The sequence below is a fragment of the Mycetomoellerius zeteki genome, unplaced genomic scaffold, assembly GCF_001594055.1.
Source record: "Mycetomoellerius zeteki isolate Tzet28-1 unplaced genomic scaffold, Tzet1.0 scaffold92, whole genome shotgun sequence".
In the NCBI taxonomy this organism is placed as follows: Eukaryota; Metazoa; Arthropoda; class Insecta; order Hymenoptera; family Formicidae; genus Mycetomoellerius; species Mycetomoellerius zeteki.
Window position 1 is genome coordinate 130314 of NW_017257958.1, and position 20106 is coordinate 150419.

The 20106-nt window shown below is 34.4% G+C and overlaps 3 protein-coding genes across 6 annotated transcripts; 1 reads left to right on the top strand and 2 right to left on the bottom strand.

The window, feature by feature from the left end:
* Positions 1–5842: 5842 nt before the first annotated feature.
* PIG-B (phosphatidylinositol glycan anchor biosynthesis class B) lies at positions 5843–7847 on the bottom strand. The gene is made up of 2 exons (XM_018460153.1): positions 7584–7847; positions 5843–7488 (listed from the first exon to the last, which is right to left on the bottom strand). The coding sequence occupies exon 2, from the start codon at positions 7368–7370 to the stop codon at positions 5871–5873; it is 1500 nt and encodes a 499-aa protein (XP_018315655.1). The 5' UTR covers positions 7371–7488; positions 7584–7847; the 3' UTR covers positions 5843–5870.
* A 1399-nt stretch (positions 7848–9246) lies between these two features.
* On the top strand, positions 9247–14867 carry LOC108730440 (zinc finger BED domain-containing protein 1). 2 transcript variants are annotated; one of them, XM_018460146.1, is made up of 5 exons: positions 9452–9527; positions 9631–10727; positions 11126–11541; positions 14216–14370; positions 14465–14867. In XM_018460146.1, exons 2-5 carry the CDS (start codon positions 9726–9728, stop codon positions 14791–14793), a joined length of 1902 nt encoding a protein of 633 aa, XP_018315648.1. In that variant the 5' UTR covers positions 9452–9527; positions 9631–9725; the 3' UTR covers positions 14794–14867. The 2 variants fall into 2 exon arrangements, with proteins under 2 accessions (XP_018315647.1, XP_018315648.1); XM_018460145.1 differs by having other exon boundaries at positions 9247–10727.
* Positions 14868–17420: 2553 nt separating this feature from the next.
* LOC108730454 (transmembrane protein 138) lies at positions 17421–19900 on the bottom strand. 3 transcript variants are annotated; one of them, XM_018460163.1, is made up of 4 exons: positions 19512–19900; positions 19345–19417; positions 17721–17895; positions 17421–17640 (listed from the first exon to the last, which is right to left on the bottom strand). In XM_018460163.1, the coding sequence occupies exons 1-4, from the start codon at positions 19643–19645 to the stop codon at positions 17540–17542; spliced, it is 483 nt and encodes a 160-aa protein (XP_018315665.1). In that variant the 5' UTR covers positions 19646–19900; the 3' UTR covers positions 17421–17539. The 3 variants fall into 3 exon arrangements, with proteins under 3 accessions (XP_018315665.1, XP_018315664.1, XP_018315666.1); XM_018460162.1 differs by having other exon boundaries at positions 17421–17646; XM_018460164.1 differs by having other exon boundaries at positions 17541–17659.
* Positions 19901–20106: the final 206 nt, after the last annotated feature.

Consider the following 20106-nt stretch of genomic DNA (forward strand, 5'->3'; position numbering starts at 1 on the left):
CAACTAACACAAAAATTCATTAATTAACGGGCGATTGAAAGCAATAACACAAACGCAGTAATTTGTCTGTAATAATTAACAAAATCTTACATAAAGATCGAATGTTTCGGCTCCATTTGAGCCATCATCAGCGATGTCCAAAAAAATGAATTCATAAATTAGTCCAGAGAATAATCGCAAAAGATTCAGTCTAAGAGTGCAACCGGAAGAGTCTCTCCCATTCCCATGCTTGAAGAGTGCAACCGTCATTTAGCTGTTCGACTAACAATAAGTGAGCATTAAGGAATAAAATAGTGAATATATAAAATACGGAAAGACAGTTACAACCCACTCAGAATCTTTTCAAAAAACTCAAATTATGACTGCATATTGAAAAAAAGTACAATATCTCGGAAATATAGATCAGAGAACTTAAGACAACTAATTAAGATCGAACTAATTACATAAATGACGGTTAAGGCATGAACATAATACAATTATTTATATTTGAATTATCTCATTCGAAATTATCATTATCTGCTTTAATAAAGAAGTTAAATCCTCTTAAGAAATATATAAAATTTCTGACAACTGTCAAATCAAAATTAATGTTTTAATTAATATTGCTTTTAAAATATTGTACAAACTCAAAGTCGGAGTTTTTCCGCTGTCCACATTTTGTTCGTTATAGAGAAAATTCATTCAACTACGGCATTACTTCATTACTGAAAGCGACAAATACACATTTTATGATTTTACAATTAGACAAAATTTATAAACAATACTAAATAAAAAACTTTTTATGACCATAAATGTGAATATACATGTAAGCAATAAATGCCTTAAACGGTTAAAATTTATAAAATATTTTTCAGCGGCACTTTTTGTTACACGGAGAGAATTTTTTCTTAGAGTTTACCCTGAAAATAGGATAGTCGTGGAACAACATTGTATTTCGAAGAATTTTAATGTAAATCTCTCTCTCATTCATTGATAAAACTACAATAAAGAGTTTAAAATAAGTTTGATTAATTTTACTAAAATGCATGGTAAAAATCTTTAAAATATTGCATTGTACCACAATTACCATATTTTCAGGGTAAATGTTAAAAGAAAATTCTCTCCGTGTACTTTTTATTAATATCAAAATAAATATTTGATATCTTTGGCGGAACAATGAGACAAACACGCCGAAATCGGAACATCTGATCACATTATTTATACTTACCAAGGCTATACAAATACATATATCGTATGTATTAATAACAGAGATCTATATAAGGCGGCAACAGCAAGTTCCAAGTTTCTGATGGACTCTCAATATACGCAGCATTTGCTATCCGCACATTCATAGCTGCTAGAAATCTACGTAAATTCGAGAAAAACGAACGGCCGCAAGGATAATTGCGTTTCGAAGCATCTGTAGTGCGATGTACAAGTACCGTTAGAATTATCGTTCCCGCATCGAGAGTCTGGGATTCGAGTCCTACTTACTAACGGTATCCATTTATTCCAAGCGGAGGGATCCCTCTCCCCCTTCTCAACGGATCGTTTTTAGCGTGGAAGATCCTCCGGTTTATGACTGTTTTTCACGATAGTCGCTTAAGGTTACTGATGGTCGGACGAACAAGAGATGCCGCTTTTTCTCATTGGCGATAACAAGAACGCCGATATTGACTTCTTTCATCGCATTCCTCTGTCATCACGCAGAAGCTGTATGTTAAGTAGCTAATTTAGAAAATTGTAGGAAATTATAACCTATTTATGGGAAAAAAAAAATTTACAAAACGAAGAAAAATCCTCGATATAAAAAGTTCAGGGAATTGATTGTGTATTTTAAAACAATATGAAAATTACAAAAGCCAATAAATTCGCTATACATGTTGACCAATGAAATGATAAATATTGCTCAATCAGTCAAATCAATTCGCTCAATTTCATAATTTTCATCTCATTTTAAGATACACAATCTCCAGTACAAATAAAATTTAATGCATTAAATAGGAATTTATTAAGAGGTAAATTAAGAGAGACCTTTTTCAATATTAAATGTAAAAACTCAACATTTTTCCTAAAATTAAGGTAAACATTCCAATGACCGGATGTACCCTATAAGAGCACAATATTATTTTTAATATGAAATAATATTTTAGGCATATTCTTAGAATATTAAATGTAACATTTTAAGAATATTTTACTAAAATTATATAATATTACATGATATTCTCGAAATATTAATGAAAGGTTATATATCCACTCCTGATAATATTATACGATTATTAAAAGTAACATTTATTTAATGTTACTGTAATATCGTATAAACATTACAAAGTATTATAACAGCATTTACTCTAATTTGTAAAACTGTTACATCTGTTCAGTATAAATATACGTTTAAAAACTAAAAATAATTTTGGCGCGCAGTTGTAGAACTGGATATGTATTTAAAATCACGTTGAAACGTTTTTTTAGCACAGGATGTAGCATAGACTGATAAGAACTTTTCGTTACTGGATTGTGAATTCAAATTGCACAAAATTAAAAATAATTAATATTTATAAGTATTTTAACAATATTTCAAGAATATTAAGATATAATAATATCTATGGATACTTACATAAAATTTGCAGATATACATTTTGAATCACGAACTATCTTTGGCTATGTATTTTAAATTATATAGTTTATGATTCAAAATGTATATCTGTGCATATTCTCTGCTTTAATTAATTAAAACACGAATTTTCTTATATAATTAAGTTGAAATTTTTTTTATATTTAGTTATAATTAATTTATAACTGAATTGATGTTATTAACTGATAAATGACAACATTAAAGAGCATGCGCAGTTGTAAAATGTCATTAAATTATCATTTTCTAACTTACCGACATCAAAAAACTTTAAACTTAAATAATAAAAAAAAACGAGACTTGAGTGACGATTTCCCTTCTCGGAATATATTCTCTACGCATGAAAATACACATTTACAAAATTACAGAAAAACCGAAGGTGGAGGCGTTATATTGCATATTTGACATTTCGGTTTTGATCAAACTTAAGAGAAAATTATTTCGGTAAGTTATTGTAAACTGCAGCTGCGCGTACACATTGCAACGCGCCGGTGAGAATTCGAAAAACTATGTTATCATCGGCTGATTGGCGCTAGTTGCTGCAAACCACACCGGCGCTATCTCTTAATTCTTTCTTTACTACTCGCCAAGTCGCCACATGTCTAATGCCTGAAATTCCTTATAATTTATAAAAAATTTCTTATAATTTAAGGGGATCCCAAAACCGCCTGTATTATCGACTAAATCATATAATTTTTGTATAACACTTTTTCTCTTTTACAGATTCGAAAATCCTTTTCCAGGATTAAAGTATATAAGCATTAATACGTGTTTGTGAGGTGGAGTTTATGCCGAGAACGACAAAAAATTTCAAAATTGATATATTTTTTACCATTTCTTAGTGTAACATGGCGTCTCAAGCTGTCAAGTCGTGACAACATTTGCTTGATACGAAAGTTTTGCAACCTATACTTACGAAATAGTGATCCACAAACACGTAGTTTGCACAAACAAATAACGTCGAGTTCTTAGAATTAGACTTAAGACGCTTTATCGCGACGAATTTGTTATACGAAAATTGACACGAATGTGCGACTAAATGTATCATAGATTGCGTGAGATATTGGTGTGGTAGTATATACAGACATGTCGATGCGCTGGAAAAACAGCAACATCTAGTGATTTTGTCGGAATTCGAGCTTCGCTTTAGATTCCTCTTAAATTCTTCCCGAAACAAAGGATAGTTTTCAGTATATCTGTGTGTGATATTTATATATACATTTAAAAAATTAACAATTAAATTGCAAAGATATGTCTCTATAATATACGTAAAATGTGTCGATAGTTGAAAAATGCTATTTATCAAAATTTTTATAGTGATCAAAATTTTTCGGATCAAAATAGGATATCCTAGGGACGTTTTATATTAGTACATTGATACTTACAAATGTCCTGAGCTAATCATATAGATGATTTAATGTTTTGGATCAGAATAGGATCAATCTGATCAAATTAGGATATCCTAAGGAAATACATTACTATGTAGGAAATTTTGATATGAATTTTTTTTAGAAACGTTCAGTATTTTATTTACTCACTGTTCGGACGTAGCTCAAAGGATAATTGAGTTACTAGTTGCAACCGCTTCCGCGGTAAGAGCACGAGTTCCGCATGTCATCTGCGCCGATTCTATGCACATGGAGGCGCGCGGTTTTCCTTTTGTTTTTGTTTTGGAGGCTTTGTCTGTCATCGTGGAGACATGTTGATTTTTTTTTTCAAGGGGTGTAAGCGACGGCTTATAGAAACTTTTGGTGAGCTTGCTGTAGACCATCTTCGAGAGAGCTCGTCGAATGTACCTAGTAAAGATTAAACACCTAATCAGGTAAGAAAGAATAACCTGTTGCCGGGATAACGACTTGGCGTTGTCTGCGCAATCGTTTCGCACGAACAGGTTGACGAACTCGACGGATCCTTCGAAATCCGCCTAAAGATTAGCTCAGGCTGTTGATTGCCCCCACAATGATCCGATGAATCAGCTCGGATAGGTTGCCCTATTGAGCGTTTGGGGCCAGCCGCGGGACCGCTTTAACAGTGCGTCATAAGCTAAGTTTTGCCTGACGATCAGCTCAGGTGGTGCCTCGCAATCACCAACGTAGATAATTACACGCCTAATGATTAGCTTAGGCGGTGTCCTTCACACGATAGCTTCTCTAATCTCGGTTAATAATAATTCGAAATAAACTGCTATATAATATTTGTTACTACACATAATTAAATCGCGAAAGAAACACGCATTGCTTGTATTAATAATAAACGCAATTATGTATAAATGTTTGATGTTCTCATTGCGCGCTCCCAGCGACCGGATCTTCTCTTATTATTCATAACACTCACAAACAAAATTTCAAAATATTGGCCATGTTGCTTCTTTATAATTTTGTCGATGTAAGTGGAGGGAATATGCTGCTGCTCGAAGAAAATAAATCGCTGAAATTGCTGAAAATCGCTAAAATCTATATCAATTAACCCATTTCAGCAATACAATATTTATAAAATGTTTACAGTATATTTATATTTATAAGATTTATTTTAAATATTTTGTAAATATATTTTTGTGGTCTTATAGATTGCACAAATCATAAACATTTATTATAAATATTATAAATATTTATTGTAAATGTTATAGTAAATGCTGCGAAAATACTTAATGAGACATTATAATCCAAGTAAAAAATACTTGTTAGAAATGTTTATTTATATTTATCATTAATATTACATAAAATATTTAGTCTATATTTTAATATTTCGAATAAAGCTTTATATGAAATATGTAGGAAATATCTATATAACATTTCAAAAAATAAATATTAATAAATATTTATCATAAACATTCTGTGCTGTCTGGGCACTTGACGGTCGAAGTTAGATGTATATTTAATAAGATACGTATTCTTTAAATGAATCCGGGTTCGACTTCCGGTTTCGAAATATTTTTCGCAATAAGATCTTTAGAGATTTTAAGATGTATGTAATTATAAATTTAGAGGGATTATTAATATTTCAGATGGATTGTGTTGAAAGTTTAGTAGTAACGGTGCGCAATCATATTTCTGAGAATAAGTGGCGTTTCTCGTATTTCTCGTAAATTATATAGTTATTTTCGCGATACTCTTGTTTATGTCAGGACGGGACGTGTACTTGTTTTTAATAAATTGCTAATTAATTTATTTTCTATAAATATAAGGCTTTTTTTTTAAATCTCCCCTGCATGAATACTTTTTGCACACACACATTCATTGTGTAGTATAAAAAATAAATATTACATACGCTTATATAATAATATATTTTCTCCGTAATTCCCTACGGTTAGTGATCTGTATGTATAAAATTCTTTGCCAATTAACTTATAAGTACGTAAAAATTCAGATATTTCACTCGCAACTTTATCAAATGCTATCACATAAGTTGGTAACGTAACTTTCACATTGTTAATATAATTATCTCTGAGCCAGATTGTTGCATTTGCAAAGAACTGATCGGCTTCGTCTATGTAGTTTTCGGTGTTGCTCAAATTAGGCTCACATGTCAAAAATCTTATTGATACGTTTACATGTAAATGACTGTATAATGGCGTGCTGTGGCACGGGGTCAAAATCAGCATGTCCATCGATGAAATATTTGTACGAGTAATTTCGTCTCGCAGGTCCTCCATTATCGTCAACGTGCCACGTTGGTGAATCATGGAAATGAACAATCCAATTATGATATCGCTGCACATGAACATCGCTATGATCCTTTTACGTACATTAGCGTTAATGTTCAAATGTTTAAGACTAGTGAAACTCGTGTATATTAACAATGGCAAAAGCGGTAAGATAAATCGAAATTCCTTATGAGACAATGACGAATAGACGAGTAAAGTCCAACAGATTACTACTAGCATAATCGATTCTTTAGCGTGAAAAAAAGGATGCTTACATATTGAGTAGAAAGCAAACAGGAATGGAAAGAAATGCAACCCAAGTAGCACAGGTAAAGCAGTATAAGTATACCATAACCAGTGCTTGATGCCGTATGTGCTCCCAACATTCCTAAGTACGTTCATTTGGAAGAACTTCCAAGGAGTTATAACAAACGTTCCATAACAGTAACAATCTACCAATATAGAAATTATGGCGCAAGTAAAACATATTAAAACGCATCGACCAGGCAGTAATTTCTTTTCTAATGCATCGCGACGAATATAGCGAAGACAACGAATGTGAATGTAATACAAAGGAAGCCACATGATTGCAGCGGTGGGTCTTGCCATACAGAGAAAACCTACGATCCACATATATTTTAAGCTTAGTATGGAAATTTCTCTCCCTAGTATCGGATGAATTGATAATGCTATAATAGTACATGCAGTTTCCACTGAGTTTATCAGTGTCCTAGTGGCACAATAATACCAGAATGGATTCAAGCACAAGGAGACGAGCATCCACTTGTTTTTGGTCCATTGGTAAAATCTGTAATCCGCATAGGCGACGAGAATAGCTTGAAAGACACGGGGCAGCATCGTCAACAGCAGCACATAATCCAAGGAAAGTTTGGAAAGTATCTGATAAAGGATCGATATGAGAAACGGATACATGTAACTACGAATCATTGTTGTCCATTCCCATGTGAGGTATCCATAACCGAATGCCAAACGATGAGCCACTTCCAGCGACTGCCAGTACTCGTCCGGCACGTGAGCAGTCTGTACCACAATCACATTGATTAACCGCCATAATATCAGAAGCAGTAGCAATCCAAACTCTTTTGATAGACGCATCTCTCAGATCGGCAGTCTCGAATCAGCGTGTCATTGACAACGGATACGTAAGCTTCTCGAATTTCATACACGTGAAACTCGTTTCCGCGAATAAATAACCAGCTTCGCTCAACCTAACCTAACAAATAAAAAGGTAATCGTTTAGTTTTTAGCTGCGTCACTATCGGAAATCGATGAAATCAAGCTGATTCGACGCGTTTTTGTCCGAAATACCTCTGAAAGGAACGAATCTGACCGAGAAAAGCGTGGAAAGGCATCGCTCTGTCTCGCAAACCGCAACCACCGAGATACAAGCTAAAAGCCCGATGCCACGACGTGGAACTCGAGCCACTCGAGGTCGATTGTGTATCTCGAAATAAGGTGAAAATTACAAAAGTGAGCAAATTCACTAGAGAATACTCGTAATTCAATCGGTCAATAACTAGTGAATTCGCTCACTTTTGTAATTTTCTGATTTTCACCTCATTTCAAAATACGCAATCGACTCCCTTGATACGCGTCAGGGATGTTCAGTGTTGGTAACTTAAGGGTGAAATCACACGGTGCGGAAAAAGACTGCGGAATAGAGAGAATGCGTCGTTGAAGCAACCAATCAGCGCTATTCGGAATGTGTGATTTCACCCTTAGGCCGGAATCAGACTACGCGCATTGGAGGTTGAGGATTGAAATTTGACCAATAAGGACGAAGAAATTTTAGTTGCTTTCGTTTCGATTGGTCAAATTTGAATTTTTCAATCTTCGATCTCGATCTTCGGTAGTAGATCAGCGTAGTCTGATTCCGGCCTTAGGCTGCCTTCCCATGGAGAAAGAAACCACGCGAAACGGAATATTGACAGAAAAGAGATAGGACGAGGATGATAACCCTCGTATTCCGTTCCGCGTGGTTTCTTTCTCCATGGGAAGGCAGCCTTAGCGTATCGATACGCGCATCGCCAATTCCTACAATATAGACATTCGAATATAGGCGGGAATTGCTGAAGATTGGCGGACCAATCAAAACTGGCTGTCTGATGTCGCGACTCTGATTAGAGGTTCTCTAGGGCTAATGAGAATGAGTCAGCGGTCTAGTTTAGTTTATCTAGTTATAGATTACATTTACACCTTGGAACATACTCGTCCTTAGAACGTACCCTAGTGTCGAAAAATGATGTCAGGAAACTGACCAATCACAGTCATTCCATTCTTCAAAAGCACAGCTATGATTGGCCTGTTTCATAACATCGATCGATGTTATAACTTGGGCGTAAATCGAGCCGTATAAACGTAGTGTCATAGAAGCTGTGATGATATGTACATACGTACATACGTGCATATACGCGTATACGCGTTTGGTCGCGCGTCGTTGCTCGAATGTTCATTAGCGAACGCGTCCCAACTCCCATTTCCCATTCGTCATTGCCGCCATTACGGTATAATACTCGAATCGATCGGGCGAGGTCTATTAGATATAACGATTAAACGATACTCCTCTCGCGAAACGAACGGTACAAAAGTCGATATCGCATCGTCGCAGGTAATAAGTCGATAGCTGATCGCCGGGGCCATCGTTGCCTTTCGACGCGAGTTGAATTGAACTTCGATAGCCGCGAAAAAGAGTAACCGAACAACGTCGTCGTAGGTGCATGCGTATGTACGAGGGGAGGAATCGGATATATCGAAGCAGCGCGTTCGCGGTAAAATTGGTCGCAGTTCGCAGGCATTCGCAGATTCGCACTCGCGTCGCCGGCGCGGCGTCCGGCGACTGGCGAGGCGACCGGAGGCGACCGGAGGCGACCGGAGGCGACCGGAGGCGACCAGAGGCGACCAGAGGCGACCGACGGTCGACGCTACGCGATGCCTCGTTGCCTTCTCCCGTGGCCCGCAGTGGCCTGCAGTGGCGTGCGATATGAATTGCATTGCGACATTTCATCCTGAGATTGATCGAATGTCGTAATTGGATTATTGGATTCGCACGTGGTGGACCCTCGCTCTCCTGCCATAGGCCATAAAACGACGTACGTGCCTACATGCCGGTGATCGATGATCGGTGATCGGTGATTGGTGATCGTACTCGAGTGTATACGGTACTACGGCATGGAGGGTAACAAACAAACGTTGGTCAATAACCCGGCGGCGAAGCCAGGCACGTCGGACGACAACAAGGATGATATACAAATGGTACTGGCGAAAATGATGGAGGAGAAGCACACGTATACGTATAAGAAATTGGTGGTGCCGCCGTCGATGCGGAGTATTTACTGGAAATTCTTTGGGTTTCCAGCCACCGACGACGGCGACATTCTCACCAAGGTAAAGATCGTCTGCATCCTGTGCAAGACGCAGATCGCCTACAATCGTAATACCAGCAACCTGCGCATGCATCTGCAGAACAAGCACGCTCAGGAACTGAGGGACCTCGAATCGTCCAATCTCCCGGCTACGAAACAGATCCTCTCGCTGGACAACAAGGAGCGAAAGATGCAGAAGAAGCTGCTCAAGGGCCTGAGCCCTGCTAAATATATCTATACTACTAACGCAGACGGTACCGTTCAGATAGACGGTGACATACAATTTGTTACAGATCCTAACATAAGTCTGTCAAACATGGAGGACGATATCACCATTGGTCAACCACTGAGAGTAATGATCAAGGGTGGCTCTGGTATTAACAGTAACGGCCAGAATGTGGCCTTCCTCATGGAGGAGAATGTCAACCAGTCGGTCGATGTAAAAACTGTGTCGGAAGCTATAGCGGACTTTCTAATTATGGATTTGCAATTGCCCGAGATCGTAGAGGGACGTGGATTCCAAAGGCTAGTAGCGACCCTACGTTCACCTTGCGAGATCCCCAGCAAGAACAAGCTGGAAGAAGAGATAGTACCCGGAATATATGATACCTTCCGGGAATCGGTGAGAACTTCCTTGTCCTACGTCGCCTCGGAACTGGCATTGACCATTGAGGAGTGGCGGTCCAATAACAATGAGAATTTCGTTACTATGTCGGTTTATTATCAAAATGACGAAGAGGCCACTTTAGAATGTAAGATTTTAACCACTCTTCACGCGCCGCTAGATTGGGAGGAATCCCATTGGGGAAATGTCATAGACTCTCTGTTACGTGAATGGGAGTTTAAAGTAGAGAAAATAACGGCAGCGGTCGTTAGTACTTCAAGAACAAACTTGCTCGCGGCGCTAACTAACCTTGGCTTGACTGTGGTGCCGTGCTTGCTTCATACTCTACAAATGTGCGCGCAGGCTTGCTTCGAGAGTCCTCAAGTATCGCAAACGTTAGCCAAATGCAGATCGGTTATTGGTGCTATCGTAAGCCATCCACGTGCACTTGAAACCTTGACTATGCAAGAACAATTGTCAGATCAGGTATTTTCGTAATGCTATCAATTAATATTTGGCATCAAAAATATTTTTATCCTAACACGCGTATATATACGATTTAATGTTTACTAATAATTAAAAATGTTTTATGAACCAAAATTTTTCTGCAACAACAAAATATTTGGTTAAAATGTACCCAACAAAACTGCTTAATTAGTATAAACAAATATTTTTTATTATTTATAAAGCATCAAAATTTATTTCGCCCAAGCAACTAAATATTTTTATTGTACAATATAAAACGAGGTATCTGGTTGCTGTTTGAAAGATGTTTCAATTAAACGGTTTTGCTAAAGGCTCAATTTTTTTTTCTAGCGTATATGTATAAAATTGATAAGTGAAATTTGATAAATTTTTTAATATTATTACTCTTCTTATTGTAGTTCGATGAAAATACTATAGTCTTAGATTATCCAGCCATATGGATGTCTACGTACACGATGCTGGAACAAATAATTGCGCGTCGTAACATGATTGTCTCTGTATTAGAAAGTACCGACGAGATAGATCATGAAATGTTTGAAATCTCCAACGAACAGTGGAAAATTATGGAAGATATCGTCAATGTTCTCGCACCGTTCAAAGTTACCATTATGACGTTAAGCGAAGAAAAAATGCCTCTGATATCCCTATTGAAACCATTACTTTGGCAACTTGTATCTTCGCATCTTAAAGTAAAAGAATCAGACAGTGGCACAGCTAAGACTTTTAAAGAATCCTTGTCGGATATGTTGTGCGAACGATATGCGGATTCCAATGTTACGTCGTTTCTACAAATTGCAACTACTTTGGATCCCAGGTATATTAATGTGAAAGTTTAGGGCTTAAATACAATGAAAGGAGTAAGGAGCAAATTTCTTATTCCTTCCATTGTCTCTCGGCCCTCTATTTGTGAATGTGTTAATAATAGATCCTGTTTTTTTGTGGCTGAACTAGTATACACTTTTGCAACTTAAAGTGAGATAGGTATATGTTTGATATTTGTCGAGAAAGAGAGTTCTAGTACGGGACTCTAGTGCAGTCTAGTGCAGAAACAGAAAACAGACCATACGTATGTACATTCGGCTGCAAAAAGGTTGCAACAATTTATTTTTCGGTGGGTTTCGGAATGTGGGGCTTGCTCACCGCGCGATCGGTTCTTACTTATGGGTCTATTCAATTACGTTCAATCGCTATTTTATATAAAATTGCATCTGAAAGACCATACCAAGATTGGTTTAAAAGATTTTAAAATGAATATTTTGATGTAAACGATAAACACGCACCGAAGCATTTCTTCACTTTGACATTCATATACTGTCTGAAAAATTGCAAAGTGATAGATTCGAAAGACAAATATTTTGAAATGTTTGTACCATTTCTTTTATATATGTATAATAAATGTATTAATAAATATATTTTCGAAAAAAATCCGCGGAAATTATTTATACATCTAAATTCTAATATTTAATTTTAAAACGCGTTACCATTGTACACCTTGTGTACACTCTTTCACTCTTAACTTTCGACTCTTTAATGAACTTATAAAACTGAAACATACGTGAGATAAGAACTGGGAATTGAAACTGGAACTTAACGACTGTATTCACGCTGAAAAGGAAAGATTCAGAAGTAGTCCTTATTGATTTCAATAAAACTCGACAGGATTACAAAGTGTTCCCCTGAATATAATTATACCCTTATTTGGGTGTATACGGTCAACCACGTTTTCGAGATACTTCAATATTAAATTTAATAGCTGTATATATAATAGTTTTTATGAGAATTTATTAAGGCTCCTGAGTAGTGACCACAATCATAATGAATAGTGACGTTAGAAGCGAGAAATGACACGTTAATTTTTATTACATGCCATTTATAAATAAAGACAATTCGGATAAAACAAAACGATGAGCTTTAAACAGGGTGTCCTCTACCGGGGAAAACTTGGAAAATCTGGAATTCTCATGGAATCTTGTTGAAATTATAAGAGAAATTTTTCGAATTCTATTTTTAATTTTAAATTCTCTCTCTATTTTGTTTGACAGAATCATTTCTTTGACCATTTTTTTTAATAAATAATGCAAGTTTGACTAGACCCTAATGCCAGATAGCAGCCGATCAGCCGTTTGTGGTATGCTAACAGCATGTGAAGGGATAATACATGGTCTACAATAGGAGTCGTAGTGGTCATAAAGTCTGAAATCGTAAGACATAGACCAATCGTAGTTGAATGTGAGGAGAATAATCGATTATAATTGGTCAATTTCTTACGATTTCAGATTTTAGAATCACTAGATGTGTAGAAAACCTCGCATATGCCGATTCTTCAATGAGTCGGTAGTCGGTAGTCTTAAGTCTTATCGGTGAATCAGTGAAGTTGTACGATTAAAGGTGCTTTTTCATGTTGATGCTCGACGCTAATTTTTAGCATCAAAATAGATCACGTGATCGAAATTGATGCTTGATATTGCGGAAATTGCAAAATGGTGGAGGACTTTTCGACTCAGTTTAGTCTGCTCTATCTACTCAAAAGCGCTTGGCAAAAACTTACGGGACACTCTGTATATATAATTTTTGAATTATCTGTTTAGAAATTTTATCTCTAATTTTATCTGGAATGTTGAATAAAATTTATGGAAAAATCTGGAATTCTCAGGGAATGCTTTTATAAGATTTGAGTACCCTGTTTAAAACATTTGTAAAAATCGACGAAAACTATGCTTATCCCCCCTGACAATCAGTAAATAATCTTAAAAAGTGATAAAAGGCACATGAAGTGCTTTTATTCAATGCGCATGCGTGGTTTATTTTCACTTACACTGTGCCTTTTATCACTTTTTATGATTATTCACTGACTGTTTTAAAGCAATCTCATCATTTTGTTTTATCCAAATTGTCTTTATTTATAAATGGCACATAATAAAAATTAACGTGTCATTTCTCGCTTCTGATTCGTCACAATTCTATACGGCTGTGATCACTACTCCGGAGCCTTAAAACGTTTATTTACTTGAATAGTTGTAGCGTAGTGGATATGGTAACTGCTTCTTAATTTATAAATTCGAATTTAAACCTCACTAGCAATTAATTTTTTTGTCGTATAATATTTTATAATAGGAATAATTATTGAGATAAAAAATTAATTATTTTTATTACACATTTCTACCTTTACAAATTTTAAGATGAAGGTTTTGATAAAAACAAATATTATATAATATAAATTTTTGAAGCATCATAAACTCGCGTACAAATTCTAATGAATTGCTGCTGCTAAATTTAATATTGAAATATCTCAGAAATGGTTGACGTCCAAGTAAGGATGATAATTATATTCAGGGGAACACACTATAATCCTGCCAAGTTTCATTGAAATCAATGAAGGTCACTTTTGAGCATTTTATTGTAAGCCAGGCAGCATCCTACTAATTGAAGTAACTCACTTTGGAAACATCTATCTTATTATGTACATATATTTAATTTTTATATTACAGATTTAAAACAATGCCATATGTCACTGAAGAAGATAAAAGTGTAGTCAGCACACCTATAAAGCGAATGTTGACGAAATTGATTCAGGAAGAATCTGGGGATGTTTCGATAAAGACTGAAGATGAGGCAGTACCAAGTAAAAAAACTAAAGTCTCAGGTATTTTTTTTTTTTTTTAGATAATTACATATAACGCATCTCCAATTATGCAGGCGACGTGAAATAGACATTTTAGATCGATTCTTAATTACAGGTATGGAGTTCTTACTTGGTAGCCTATGCACTACAAAGGCCGGTATGCCCGCGGAGGAAAAAGCTGACCTCGAAATTGTTCAATATCAATCGGAACCTACGGCACCTCTCGATTATTGTCCGCTACAATGGTGGTCGAAGGTGTCTGCGAAATGTCCGAATCTGGCAAAATTAGTGAGCAAATATCATTGTGTGCCCGCTTGTTGCGCACCACCTTCACGCATCCCGCCAGACGTGCAGATTCAATATGATACAAGGCGAGCAACTTTGCCGCCTCATCTGATTGACAAATTACTCTTTTTGCATGGTAATCATACTATGCAGATGTAAAAAAAGTTTCTGAGCCTGCAAGACGCTGTCTGAAAAATATCTCGCTGTATATAGGATATTTTCACAAACGATGTATCGGATTTACTTGCAATAATTTAGTCCAAAGTGACATATATGTGCAAGTAAACTCTTTGTATAACTTTCTCTAATTCTGTATACAATGTACATATTATGTAAGGATCTAAGATACGAAGAATGTTAATTTTGTTTTTACTTTTATTGAATATGACATTCCTAAGATTCGATATAAAAATTATCGATCATTACCCAATAAGCGAAATACGAGGTACATTACATATAAGGTGAGATTAATGCAATAGAGTTTTTGCATAATTTAACTTTTAATTTATAATAGAATTAATAGAAACCGATATAAGAAGGATCTCTCTGGTAGAAATCACTGTAAATTATTTTTACGTAAACTTCTAGATTTTCTTAAAAAGAATTTATTTAAAATCATATTTTGCACAATAAAAAATATTTAGATTGTCTTGAAACATTTTTGATCGAGAAGTAGAATCGCTCTTTTATACATTTTAATACATCACATTCACATGAAATTGAGAAATAAATGTTAAGATCAAATGTTTGTGTGACCAATTCTAAAGTTTGTTCGTTACAGAAAAATCATGTATAGAAAATACAGTTATTACGATTAATAATAACTGTTAACCTTCAAACCGTACATCTCCCTTGAGTATCTACTAATGATACACAGGTGCGAATTGGGATTTGACATTTTTAATTGTAAGCCTCTCTTGAAGATTAAAACAGAAATTTCTTTAAAACCACTTTTTTCTGAGGTATAATTTTCTCACAAATCCAATGGTATCACTCAAATTTAATGAAAAAGCATATTTAACGTAGTGCGGATAAACCACGGCAACTGTTCATACGCAACTGTCACAAATTGAAAATTTTCGTGGTGCGAATTCGCGCTAGTGTACGGTTTGAAAGTTAATAATAAATTATATTTTATAAGGGTGAACAAAACTTTACAATGGCTGCGTTCCGTTTCACGCATGATGTGCATAAAGCATCATTTATTCTTGTTTAACATTTGGTGAATAACAAGGGTAAAAGATGCATCATGCGCATCATGCGAATACCCGAACAATAGCCTACAATTATGTTAGGACGTAAATAGACAGTCCCACCTATCACTCAATGTAAATATGCCTACTAATATTAATTTCTTTTTGCAAAAAAGTCTTGTTCATATTTTAACCATTCATGTATTTTATGTTTTAATATAATACTATCCTAGATTGTGTGAGAGTTCGTTGTATTTTTCTTTTTAATATAAATTTGATAAAATATCTAATAACATATAATTGTATTTCATTGCTTATATTATTTGGTATTGTTATTAGTTTAAAGTTTAAAGTGTATAAACAAACAACATTTGCTACATTTCCTATAAACATTTATTATCAAAAAATGTTCAATGTATAATCGGAATCATTTCTCATTACACTAAAAAATAACTATGAAAATTTGTAATATAATTCTATATATATATCTCATGCTATTAAGAGTTTTTAATTTTATGATTTTATATTAATATAAAGATAAAGACAATATTAGGTCACATATAATAAGTCACAGATAAATATAATATACTTACACAATTATTTGTCTTAAATTTTAATTATTTTGAATTTATTAACAAATTCTAGTATACAATTAAATAGATAAGTTATCAGCCAGATATTATGATTGGAACTTTGTATAATATACAGTGATATATACAGGGTGTCTCATAACTCTTAATTAATATTTCTGAGAGTGAAAGAGGATGAATTTTTGAACTAAAAGTTCTTTTCCCAATTTTGGCTCAAGCCATTATTTATTGAGTTATTAAGGATTAAAGTTGATCAATCAGATTGTGCCCAGCCGGAATACGCAGGAGGGCAGTATACTATGAGGTTCTTTGCTCTTACTGTATATTCCCCCGATTAAAATTTTATTATAATTTTTCATATTAATAAATAAATGCGTAGATAAATAACTTACCCATTTATTGATTTATACATAGTCTGAGCCAAAATTTGGTAAAGGAATTTTTAGTTTAATATTTCATCCTCTCATTCTCAAAAATATTAATTTAAGAGTTAGGCCCTGCGCATAATAGAAGGAATAAGGAATTAAGAATAAAGAATAAACGATTTCGACCTATTAGAAACCATGTATTCCTATGTATCCGATTTCTGATAGGTTAGAATCGTTTATTCTTTATTCCTTCTATTGTGCACAGGGTCTTATGGACCACCCTGTTGATATGAGTGATCATATATATAAATTGCTCGAGGCTAATTAAAATAACACAAAAAATAATCTATAAAAAGTATAGAGTAATGATTTATTTTCCATTAATATATTAATGTGTGCATTGGCACAATCATTTTTGAATAATGTATAAAATCATCTTTTCCTCGATCTCGAAAGACATATAGAACATACAAATATAAAAATATGTATATAAAAAGTTTGTAATAAAAGTTTTTTTTACACAATGTATATAAATTGTACAATGTTTGTATAATATATGAATTTAGAAATTAATATATGGATATATCTTCGTTTCATCTATGTTATATAGTCATATAAATTTGTATAAATACAAAGACATTGTATAAATAGCTTAAAATAGTAAATTTGAAATACACAGATATATTCTTACATCTATGTTTTATCAGAGCTACAATTACCCTTTATGTCTCATTGAAATTTTATTTGCATGTAATCACGGAATACTCAATTGCTTTTGTACCCAAGCAGAACTTTTGTAGAATCTTGGATCACCGATTCTCAGAGAGGCTCTTTTATAAAAGTAATAATACAGCACTGCAACTTTGTAAATATCCTGAATTACCATTTATTTATCAACGTTCTAAGATAATGTTCTAAGTTTTCTAATATTGTACCTGTTCTATGTGCAGAATGAAGAGTGTGAAATTCTTTTGTCCAATAATGTTTTAACGGCATTGACCAATGTATACTGATGTGCCATGTATGCAAACTGATTGATAACATCATGTAGATAATGCATAATACTAATGTCATACGGAATCTTGTGTACAGTAGCTGTATCAAACCTGCCTGAAAATGAAACCTGGTTTACATATCTCTGTCAAATGTACATGATATAGGTGTAAAAACTTGTCAATCAGTAAGCATAATTTAGTAGTTCTAGTTTTAAACAGAATATTATAGCAGATGTCAATCGCACCCAAATTAAGCTTGCGTTCCACCAACAAAGTTTGCCGACATAGTAGATTATCATTTATATTATCCAATATCATTTAAATTAAATGGTTATGAAATGGCAAATTCTGCTTGGTTTTCATGATTGGTCTGCCATCATATATTCTATTACAATTTTGCTGGCATTTTGCTTAAGGAATCCCACGCTTTTTAATTGTATGAAAAATTGAGTGAATTGAGTCAGTTTTTTCACATATAACGACATTACAGTTTATAATGCGGCGAATAAAGATATCGTTATAGACAAAGCTCAATAATGGATAATTTTTTTTGAGCTTGGTATATCAAAAATGTAAAACTCACACAGAGCACATTTGATATACTACAGCTCAAAAAATATCCATTATTGAGTCTATATCTTTTGTTCACCACATTATAAGCTACATTATATGTGAAAATTAATGTGGGGTCTACAATAGAAGTCTTAGAAAATTGACCAATCACAATTTAATATGAGAAAAATAATCGATTAATTTTTATAACTTAAGATCTCACGACCGTCTATGACTTCTATTGTAGGCCCTGTATAATTCGTTTTATCAGGACCCAATTTTATCTTCTATATTAGAGAGATGATGTAGTGTTTAGTGATGAAATATTTATATTTTAAGCTAATCTGAAATATTCAGAGCATTTTTTCACTGTCAATTTATATATTGAAAGGAGCCTAGACATTCAAAGTGCATTATGTCCTTTAACTAAAAGCAAACAAATTCATTTCTTTACACCTTTAGCATTTTTTTAAGTAATTTTTTTTAACTTTTAACATCCTACTGATTGACACATCGTTATTTTCTGTAAAGTGTGTCAGTTTTCTTTGTCCTTTTTCTAAAAATTGCAAATTTTGGACAAAGCGCATTTCTTAAGTCTGCTCTTCACTTGTAAAATATATTTTTAATAGATTAACACGCTGTAAATTTGCAGTATAACATTCCTTACTCTGATTTTCCTGTAATTTCGTATATTTCGAGAAAGATAATCGTCAGTCAATTTCTGTTTTTTCTCTTAATTTCAAGATTTTTTATGTCAACATAAAATTGACTCTATAATTTACATTATGAATATAAGAAGACAGTTTGTGTTTTTAATTAATTAAAGCAGAGAATATGTAAAGAATTATTATCAAATTATCAGTTTCTTACTTACTGACATAAAAAAAACTTAAAAAAAAAAAAAGAACAAAACTTGAGCGATGAGCGATTCTTCTTGGAATAAATTCTACTCATGAAAATACATAAATGTAAAGAATAACATTTGGCTACAAACTTAAATATATAGGTTCACCTGGAAGATGTAAGTGGAAAAGAAATTTACTAGGAGCAACGTGAGAGCTACGATGAGGCAAAAGTCTTGAATCCTGAAATTGTTGCATCGATTAAACGCAATTCCACAACAATGAATAGGTCGTCACAATAAAGGCGCAACGAAAATTATAAAAAATGATTACGCACACATAAAGTACCAGCAGGTCAGTTGGATGTTGCCTGGCGAAGCTCGCGAACGAATTTATGCAAACATCAAAGAGCAATATAACATATTGCAGGATTGCGATAACCGTGTATTGTCTTGTGTTTAAGGAACTCATTTACTATTTGTTGCTATTTGTCGAAAAAAATCTCGTGAAACGTAAATAGATACTTATACATAAACTTGTGGAACGTGAAACGCTAGTCGATTAGATTGTCACGCAAGTGGTCGCTATGGCAACTATTGCCTAACCCAACTTGACCGTCGACGAAACTCTTGGCGCGAACGACGTGAACGTGGTGACAGCTAGAATCCCAGATAAATCTAGGACTCTAGTGACAGCTAAAGTGACATCTAGTGACTTTAGTGACAGCTTGAAGGTTAAGCAGAATTTAGCTTAACTCTACAATGTGCTCTTTGTTTCCCGTTTCTTGCTGTTTGTCTCTTGCCTTTTTGATCAAGAAGGCAAGAGACAAACAGCAAGAAACGGAAAACGAAGAGCACATTGCAGAATTAGCCTTACTCCTCTCTGCTCCACTCTGTTTCGTATCTATTGGCTGCGTTCAGCAGACTCAACAG

What these genes read in the sequence shown, in the direction of transcription:
- LOC108730440 (XM_018460145.1), top strand. Translation starts at nt 9,444, where the DNA reads ATGGAGGGTAACAAACAAACGTTGGTCAATAACCCGGCGGCGAAGCCA. An exon ending in AAGAACAATTGTCAGATCAG is followed by an intron (nt 10,728 to 11,125) that starts GTATTTTCGTAA and finishes TTCTTATTGTAG; the next exon opens with TTCGATGAAAATACTATAGT. An exon ending in TAAAAAAACTAAAGTCTCAG is followed by an intron (nt 14,371 to 14,464) that starts GTATTTTTTTTT and finishes TCTTAATTACAG; the next exon opens with GTATGGAGTTCTTACTTGGT.
- PIG-B (XM_018460153.1), bottom strand. Translation starts at nt 7,370, where the DNA reads ATGCGTCTATCAAAAGAGTTTGGATTGCTACTGCTTCTGATATTATGG.
- LOC108730454 (XM_018460162.1), bottom strand. Translation starts at nt 19,645, where the DNA reads ATGAGTTCCTTAAACACAAGACAATACACGGTTATCGCAATCCTGCAA. An exon ending in TTTCCACTTACATCTTCCAG is followed by an intron (nt 17,896 to 19,344) that starts GTGAACCTATAT and finishes TTTCATTTTCAG; the next exon opens with GCAGGTTTGATACAGCTACT. An exon ending in TCATTCTGCACATAGAACAG is followed by an intron (nt 17,647 to 17,720) that starts GTACAATATTAG and finishes ATATTTACAAAG; the next exon opens with TTGCAGTGCTGTATTATTAC.